The following is a 10134-nucleotide window of genomic DNA, read 5'->3' as shown; positions in this document are numbered from 1 at the left end:
TAAAACACGTCATAGTTAATTTATATTTTGTTTTAACAATTACCTGCAGAGTTCATTTGCAAGTTATAAGGAATTGTTATCAAATATTGCACATACCTTGTCTTGAGAGAAGTCTGAAAAATCAACATCGTCTTGAAGCAGTTCCTGTTTCCACTGATCAGACGTCTGAATGGTAATTCAAAGCTGTAATGTATATTTATTTTAAACCTGTGCATCACTTAAACAGACCGAAACATGGCCCCCACTTGTGAAACATTCCTTTATTATAAATAGATCATTTGTATAAAAAACGGGCATGCTTCAATTCAACCATGGCATTTAGACATTTCACAACCAAAAGCTACCGTCCAGTTTTCCGGAAACATCGACGGACTCTTCTCATAATGCAGGTCGACGGACGCACGACAGGAGACAAGAATCAGAAATGTTCACAACCACAAGTTTTTTCACTTTTTTTTTTGAACGCACAATTAGAATAACAACAATTATGTTTGGTCCCCACAATTACTTTTTTGTACTTCTTTTAGGATTTCTTTTTTTTGGGCTTTCAGGTAACCCTCCTTCTTACTTCCTGGCGAAAACTCTGATGCTTTTTCAGCTTTTCATCCTAACGAGTTTTCGTGCGGTGTTCAGGCCCGTTCCCTGCAGTCTGTAAACATAAAATGACCACAGATGTCTTGGTTTGTTTGGTTCCTTCAGAGTGTTCAGAGCACCTCGTGGTGACAGAAATCTGCTTCTTTAAAAGTCCCGAGACGTCCTCGAGTTGAAGGAGTCGTTGATTCACATGGCGTGGTTGGTGTAGCTAACGTAGGTTGTTTTTGCTGGCGGCGCTGAGGAGAGAAAAGCAAACTAATTAGTAAAGTGAAATGTTCCCTTACCTGTCCCCTGTGTGTTAGACTGGGTTCAGAAGGCTATTTTTGATCAGAGGAAGACAACAAATGAATAGAGAGTTTCAGGGAAGACATCTTTTTGTAGTTCAACCCAGAAGTTAGCATTGCATCGGCTCCCTTTCCTGGATTTCTGGATTTGATTTTGGCTTATAGCTAAATATACCATTTTATGATACTCTTACGTTTTGTTCAGCAGGATAATCTCCACAAATTAACACCACTTTATGATTTCTGAAGGAAAAAGCTAACGTTAGGCTACAGTATAAAGGAACTACAGCACGGTCACATGACTTCACGTCACCTCTTCTAAGCTAAAGGTGGCTAATGTTGGACTATAAAGGAACTACAGTAAGGTCACATGACTTCACGTCACCTCCGCTAAGCTAAAGGTGGCTAATGTTGGGCTATAAAGGAACTACAGTACGGTCACATGACTTCACGTCACCTCCACTAAGCTAAGGGTGGCTAATGTTGGGCTATAAAGGAACTACAGCACGGTCACATGACTTCACGTCACCTCTTCTAAGCTAAAGGTGGCTAATGTTGGGCTATAAAGGAACTACAGCGCGGTCACATGACTTCACGTCACCTCCGCTAAGCTAAAGGTGGCTAATGTTGGGCTATAAAGGAACTACAACGCGGTCACATGACTTCACGTTACCTCCGCTAAGCTAAAGGAGGCTAATGTTGGGCTATAAAGGAACTACAGCAAGGTCACATGACTTCACATCACCACCGCTAAGCTAAAGGCAGCTAATGTTGGGCTATAAAGGAACTACAGCACGGTCACATGACTTCACATCACCACCGCTAAGCTAAAGGCAGCTAATGTTGGGCTATAAAGGAACTACAACACAGTCACATGACTTCCCGTCACCACCGCTAAGCTAAAGGTGGCTAATGTTGGGCTATAAAGGAACTACAGCACGGTCACATGACTTCATGTCACCACCGCTAAGCTAAAGGCAGCTAATGTTGGGCTATAAAGGAACTACAACACGGTCACATGACTTCCCGTCACCACCGCTAGGCTAAAGGCGGCTAACGTTGGGCGTGATGACATTTAGTCGTTTCATTAACACTTGTTAGCAACCGCCATTTAAAGAAAAATGTGGGAGCTTCAGAAATAAACCAGTCGGGTATTGTAGTAAAAAATAGAAACCGTGAAGATCTCTTCAGTTCTTTTTCAGGCATCTTACCAAAAAACACATTCAAGAAACCATTGACTTCCATACTTCCAGCGTATCCAAAAGCGCTAAAATGCTAACTTATTACGGGTTTCATTCTTGCACCACTCTCGACTCACTCACTATTATAAAGAGCAGATCTGCTATGCAGCAAAACGTCCATTAGCGTTAACGATTCGTAAAAGGTGTCTCGCCACCCTATTTCCATTTTAGCTCCACTAATGGTAAGGCTCTTAGAATAACTCATCATGAGGATGTTTGACGTTTCTGTAAAGCTGGGCATACACTTAGCCCCAGACTAATTTTAGGATCAGGACATATTTCTGTCAGATCGATTGATATCTGATGTTAACTTCGAGGTGAAACTCAACACCAAATGTATCGTCCTGGCCCAACTTCAATGGTTCTTTTGTTGGATAATATGGGAGATTTCTGGCATGTCAGACATTAGTTGATATAGTTTGACAAAAGTATGATGGGTGGAGCTACAGGAAAGGTAAGTTTGACGAGCAAAATAGGATTTATCCTCTGGGGATCATGCATATTTAACGGGATTTAATGTTCAGGGGTAAAAAAGCAAACCACTTTTAAGGATATTTTGCGCTTGATGTCTCCGCATTTAATACTCAATAACAAAACTGTTTGGTTAGATTTAGGAAACAAATATGTAAAATAACATGTTCGTAAATTATCGTGTTCATAAATAAGTCAACCGTTGACAATTGGTCTCAAATAGGACACAAACTATGTTGAGTTTCTCGCAAGTTTAACTATGTCGTCTAATTTTCACATTAATGTTCATATTATCATCAGCTGTTGAGATGTGTTGGAGCAAATGAGTCATACAAGTTTGTCGGTTTCATCAGATGTAGTTTTTCAGCACCTAAACTCTGTGACTTCCTCGCCTCACACTGAACAGGACGTAAGAGGATCAGGAAACTTGTCTGTTGTGTAAAGTTGAGACGGGGAAGCTTGATGTGAGAGCGGCTGCTTGTTAGATTGAGCAGATCAGTTCAGTCAGCACTTCTCTGACGGGTAAACAATCCGGACGCCTCACACTTTTCTGCTGATGGGCCGAGAGCTTTGATGTGCAACTCAGAGCTGTAAACAGTTTCATCAGATCTGGTCTCAGGTGACGTCTAAACAAACTCAAGTCAACTTCCTGTTAAAGCCTCATTACTGCCGAGAGGCTGACTACACCTCTAAGATTGACTAAACAGAGAACTGACACACTTCTTCTACTTCCAAACTAAATAATTAACGGTTTTCACTATCGTAAGTCTATTTGATTCATCGGTACCTGCCGCTTCATTGTAAATGGTTGTACGGTAGTATAAAGAGGCAAAGCCGCATTAACTGTAGGTAAATCTTTTTAGGAAGAGTTATGGCAGGGTTTCTGTCAGCAGGTACTTTGAACGGAAAAGTCCGGCAAATTAAAGTCTCTTCAGTCATATTGTCAGAAAAAAATTATTTTGTCGTAATCACAATTTAAAGTGTATTTGAAATAGCATTTTAGTTCCCTTATCTGGGAACCGGAAGTTAAGTCAATGGAGATTTCTATTTTTAAACATAAAATATGTCAGTAAATATTTAAAAACAGGCGGTTTCTAAGAAGTGTCTAAATGAGAGGACTAAGCGTTATCATGCCCAACGTTAGCCGCTTTTAGCTTAGCGGACGTGACGTCATGCGACCGTGCTGTAGTTCCCTTACGGCCCGTCCACACTACAGCTTCGACAGCTTCAAAAACGGTTTCCAACGCGTCTGCCCATTCACTTTGAATGGGGTGACGTCACGTTGCCTCGCTTTTCGCCGAACTGAATTGTGGGTAGCAGAGCGGAGCTTTCCTGGCGTTTCAGGCTGCAAAAGTTGAGCAATGTTCAACTTTTGAAGCTTCTGAAGCTTTCGGTGGAAGCGTCAGCCAATCAAATCATATGCCAGTACAAGCTCTAGCCAATCAAACCGCTGCTTGTGTGTCAGGGGCGGGAGATTCATGTGATTGGTTGTTGGTCGAGCTTCAGACACGCCCGCCGGCAAGCTTTTTTTGAAGCTGTAGTGTGGACGGGACGTTACTGTATAGCCCAGCATTAGCAATAATCCGAAAACCAATGGAAAAATCCCATTGACTTCCTCTCCAGGGAACCAGAGAGACTTCCGGGTCGGCTTAAAAATAACTCACCGACCTACTCACTTATTGTTTAATACTGTATGTCACTAGTGCTAAAGCATTAAACCAGAATACCAGAATTCACCCAATCCGATTACCTGTACCACACAACATTTGAACATTTTCATGAATCCTATCCGCCCATAAACTCACCGCTGGCCTCCACGCCCTCGCAGAGCTCCTTATTTCAGGCTAACAACCAAAAACACTTTCAGAAAAAACATTGACTTAAAGCGAGTGAACTTTAAGTGTTAAAATGCGTACTAATTTGTGAGTTTTAGGATTTCTGCACCACTCTATAAAGGAACCACAGCACCGCTCAGCTAAAGGCGGCTAATTGTAGGCATAATGATGTCTAGTAGTTTCATTAACACGACATTTATAACAAATATAGGAGCTTCAGACATACACCAGGTGGGTATTGTTGTAAAAAATAGAAACCGTTAAAATCCCTTCAGTTCTTTTTCAGGCATTTTACCAAAAAATACTTGCATTTAAACATAATGCCAGATTTAATCCAATCAGATTACCTGTACCACACAACATTTGAACATTTTCACAAATCCTATCCGCCCATTCACTCACCGCTGGCCTCCACGCCCTCGCACAGCTCCGTCTTCACCTCTCCGTTGGGCCGCTCGTGTGCCAGGTGCGACAGTTTGCTGGTCATGGTGGCGGCGGTGACGATGGCCTTGAAGCTGCGTTTGCGTTTCGGGACGTTCTGCTCGGGGTGGAGGATGATGATGTAGACCTTCGGCATGTAGAGCATTCCCAGAGAGACGGAGGCGCTGAGGCTGAGCGACACCGTCAGCGTGGCCGTCTGGATGTACATCTGAGGAGGAACCAGAGGATCAGAATCAGGTTGATCACCAGGTAGGTTGACACGTACGAGGAATTTGACTTGGTGTCGTGGTGCTTACATAAAAGTCAAGGGATCAAGGCTGCCATCTTTCATTCTTCTTTTGAACATATTTACTGTAATTTCTTTACAGCCAAATTATATTCAAATGATAAAAGGAGATGCTAGGACAACCCAAAACATTAAAAGTGCTAAAAACTGAATCCTTTCCCAGTGGCATAAAGTTGTTGTTGGCTCATCCAAAGCTTTATAAAGTTAGCGATTAAAAAAAGTTAAAAAAACACAATAGCCACTTCTAGAATAACACACACTTATTATTGAATCTTTATGTGGAGCTAAGTTTTATTACTTCTAGCTCTTGGGATCAAGTACCTCTGATAGTAACCTACAATAATCCATCATGACTTTTTTTTGTAATGTACTTCGTGTTCAAAATCTCAATCTGTAGAGTCAATAAAGTGGTTAAATTACGTGTAGTCAAAGCGTAAAAAGTGCATTATTGACATCTGAGATGTCGTGCTCAACGATGACTTTTTTCGGTCATGTCTCTTCTAGACATCATACGGAAGTAAATCTGGCTTGCTGATAATAATGTTTGTATAACATAAGCACTCTAATAACTAATACTGGCCAATTATATTTTACTTTAATTTAGTTTTCGGCCAATAGTTGTTATAGACTATATGGAAAGAAAATACTCACAAATACTCATAAAAATTGTCAAAAAAAATAGAAAGTAGAAAGAAAATACTCTCAATTACTCAAAAAATTCACAAACAGGACAGAGCAACACTTTGTGTGAGTATTTATTTTTTACAAGAAAATGACATATGAATCGCGTGTCTGGTATTAATGGTTGGACGCCATCTTTAACAATCATCTGCATTAGTTGAGAATTTGGAACCGCCTTTTTTCATGTCTTTTTTGCACATGAAAGACAGAACTAACACACATACAACAAATCACCTTATCTGAAAGTACTGCAGTAAGTTTTTCATGCACACCGACTTTACAATGCTTTCCCAGTAGTCTGTTGGGCAACAGTTGTTATGGTAACGTGCTAAGAATCACAACAATGGGACAATAAATGTGAACATTGCAAATGGAAATGAAAGTAATAAATGTTTTCTGAGGAAAGAAACACATTCAACGTGTTTATAAGACCTCAAGGACACACGGCATGTAAACAGAACGGTTTATAAGAAGACTGCACTGGAAGTTTTTAATATGTTTCCGTGAACTCGACTGAATTTGTGCACTTAATGTGATGTTTGCCTAAATCACTAATTCAAGTGTAACAATCATTCAGGCACTCAAACACAAAAACATTTCCCTAAAAACCTGATTACTAATCAGTGTGTATACAGTTATAGAGCCCTGAAGGCGCCATTGTGGGAACAAATACAAACTGTTTGCTTGTATATGCTCCTGGATTAATAAATTTAGATGAAGACTGAAATGCATTAAAAGATGTTTAGTACACCTTGGGTTTTGGGGGTTTTGGTCAAACATTACTACATTTAATATTCAAAAAGCTCTTTATTTTTCTCATACAGCCTGTGCTGCAGCACCTCTTTTCACCCTCTGTCTGAAACCAGAGCCCAGTCTGCTCTGATTGGTTAGCTGGCCGGCTCTGCTGTGATTGGTCAACCGCTTAGAGATGTCCCGCCCCTTAGCCTATCACGTACGATGTGTTGAAGCGCTAGCCAATAGGAGCAAGAGTGTTCCATAGTGATGTCACTATATTCCGGAAGTAAACAAGTTTCCTAACCCTAAATTACACACTACAGGAAAATAAAAACACTAAAAACAGAATAGGGCCCCTTTAACTTTTGAAATGTCTAATGTACCTTCAATAGTCTGACTGCATCTTTGTAACTGACTGAAGTAGAAACAAAAATGCTGCTTACATATTCAAACTAATACATTTTTATTTAACTTCTCTCAGTTTTTGCCAAATTCCATTTATCTTCAAATGAACGACAACATGCATTCATTTGTTGGCTCAAAATACTTCTGAGGAAAAGCATTACATGTAAATATATTCAGTTCTTTTTGAATGGAAGAACACTTTTCACTTCACTACCTGCAGAAAAACCTGATGATCTGAACAAGATGAATGACCCTAATGATGGTGTGTTCTCTGCAGGAATAATTCCACAAGTTTTCATTAAGAGAAACAGATGGTCCGCTGCTCGCTTCATTTACTGGGATCCATCTCGTGGCTCGTGTTTGCGGCTGATAATTCCGTCTCCTCTGGAAGATTCTTTGGCAGAAAAACGCTCGTCTTTGAGTGCTGGGAAAGTCAAAGTGGTGAATGACAGGCGGACGTGTTTGGGTCTGTTTCCACGACAGCCTGTTATTTGTTACCATCTAATGAAACTCAAATCTTCCTGCATATTTTTCGCATTAATTTAGGATAAAAAAAAAAAAAAAGCTTTTTGATCTCCAGACAGGAAATTCAGGTTGTTTCAGGAGCACAAACACAGACATATTTTAGATAAATAGAGAATTACGGAAGAGGTTTAGGGCCTCGTGAAATGTATTTTGATTTCTCCCCAATACCGATTTCTCTGTTGTTTGTTTTCAGAATGTCAGAATGTCAGAAAAAACTAAATTGAGTAAAAATAATCCGGCCTTTTTCTGATTTTGTTCTCACTTTATTGTAGGAATTTTGGAGATTCAAGCCAGAATTTTTTCATAATTCTCACAACGAAAAAACGAATTCCCATGTGGCTTTAATCCTCCTCCAGAAGGAGTAAACAATGAAACTAAGAAAAGATTCAAGGAAACAACGGACATTAGACAGAAATTGCTGGTTAAGTTATTATGGTATGTTCTCCTTAGTAACGGTCTGTTCTCCTTAGCAACTGTCTGTTCTCCTTAACAACGGTATGTTCTCCTTAGCATTAGTCTGTTTTCCTTAGCAACTGTCTGTTATCCTTAGAAATGGTCTGTTATCCTTAGAAACGGTCTGTTATCCTTAGAAACGGTCTGTTCTCCTTAACAACGGTCTGCTCTCCTTAACAACGGTCTGTTCTCCTTAGCATCAGACTGTTCTCCTTAGCAACGGTCTGTTCTCCGTAGCAACGGTCTGTTCTCCTTAGCAACGGTCTCATCTCCTTAGCAACACTGTTAGAATTAACAAACTCTGCAAGGTCAAAGTTGACCAATCAGAATTGAGTACTCAACTGATCCGTATATAAATGACTTGACAGCATTTGAGAGTTACTAAAGTGTTTTCAAACTGTTTTATGTGTTTTTAACTAAAGTTCTGGTTCCGTCTGCAGCCCCATGAATAATACATGAATACATGAATATTACATACTAGGAAAGAAAAATCGAATAAAGATGCCTCACTCACTCTCAGCATTACCTGTCGCCGTATGGATGTTTACAATATTTCACTGTTATACTGCTGTTACATTATGTGTGCAGCAGGATCATCAATATCTCCTGATAATCTCCGCTTTCAAACGGGATCAACAGAGATGTTCTCTCCTTATCACAGTTTGACAGATGACCTTGAATGCGTCATTAGCCTTCGGGCTGCGTTTATGATCCAACAGAGACTATTGATTCTCCGTGTTGTTGTCTTTATCTGCAGAATGACTCAGACACAAGATCACACTTAACGTGAACCACTTTATCTGGATTACTATCAAATATAACAAAGTACATTTTCTTAACTACTGTGCTTAAGTACATTTTGAGGTACCTGTATTTAACATTACTCTCGAACACTCACACTTCTATTGGCTAGCGCTCCAACACATTGTACGTGATAGGATAAGGGGCATGACATCTGTAATCATTTGACCAATCACAACAGAGCCGGCCAGCTAACCATGCAGAGCATACTGGGCTCTGGTTTCAGACAGAGGGGGAAAAGGGGTAACTCATTCAAAATAAATAACGTCAATTAGGGAAAATGCAAACCGCGCCAGGTTAAGTTAGCACATCAAAAGTCTAAAATAACTGAACAGTTGCTTTAAAGAGAGGAGGGGGGGAATGATTGAGTCATTCACTGTAAATATTGATTAGTGTTTTTCTGTGAAATTTCCAATATCATTTTCAAGTTTAATCCATCAATAGATCCAAAGGGAGATGCATCCTCACCCATGTTGATATTTTTGGTAAAACGCAGAGAGCATCTGTGTGCTTTCAGCTGTTGCAGGAAACATTAAAGTGTCGTTTGGATTCTCTCTCGTCAACAGCGCTGATGCTCATAAAACTTGTGTTGGTGAGCGGCAGGAAGTAAAAAAATCCCAGAATATACACACACACTAACCATATGCATCTTGTAGTTTTATAGCGAGGACCAAGTAAAGAGCACCACAACATATTCTCACTCTTGCCACATAGTTAGGACTCGAGCACGTTTTTAACCAACAAACACATATACACAATCACTTACACTACATATACACAGACACTATTGTACTTGCTGTATAGCTAAGGCCAAGTAAAAAGACCCACAACATTTTCTAAGTCACAAAGTGAGGACCGTTGCAAGTTATTAAACCAATAAACACTCACACATGGACACACACTTGTACTTGCAGCATGGTCTGGACAGAGTAAAAACACCCACAAATGTTTTTGCAATCAACACACATACACACATATTCTCGTACTTAAGGCAATGTGAGGACCGAGTCAGATAAACCACAAAATGTACACACACACACACACACACACACACACACACACACACACACACACACACACACACACACACACACACACACACACACACACACTCTCTCAAATATTTCGTTTCCTCTCCTCGCCCCTCCAGCATCTGTCACCACACACACCTGTGCACACGCTCACTGTCCCAGCATGCAACACTGCCCACCACAACTGCTCGGAGACCACCTGCGTCACCATGGCAACCGCCTCACATGAAGTCGAGGGGCCCAGGTTAATGGCCCCGTGACGATGAGTGTCGAAGTGACGTCGGGGAATCCTCAGCAGGGAGGATTTGGGGAGACAGGAAGAAAACATGGCGACAGATGGGACGTTCCACC

At 40.6% G+C, this 10134-nt stretch overlaps 1 protein-coding gene across 1 annotated transcript in view; it reads right to left on the bottom strand.

Moving 5' to 3' along the window:
* Window positions 1–259: 259 nt before the first annotated feature.
* Window positions 260–10134, bottom strand: part of LOC104948093 (metabotropic glutamate receptor 8-like) — a 31139-nt gene continuing 21264 nt past the window's right edge. Inside the window, exons 5-6 of the mRNA XM_010774251.1 lie at window positions 4828–5074; window positions 260–830 (exon numbers count right to left, since the gene is read on the bottom strand). Coding sequence (XP_010772553.1) covers window positions 781–830; window positions 4828–5074 — 297 coding nt within the window. The 3' untranslated portion in view covers window positions 260–780. The remainder of the gene's footprint in view (window positions 831–4827; window positions 5075–10134) is intronic.

Source organism: Notothenia coriiceps, unplaced genomic scaffold (assembly GCF_000735185.1).
Source record: "Notothenia coriiceps isolate Sejong01 unplaced genomic scaffold, NC01 NC01_scaffold00013687, whole genome shotgun sequence".
NCBI lineage: Eukaryota > Metazoa > Chordata > Actinopteri > Perciformes > Nototheniidae > Notothenia > Notothenia coriiceps.
The sequence above is the reverse complement of the archived record's forward strand: the minus strand, read 5'-3'. Positions and strand labels throughout refer to the sequence as shown.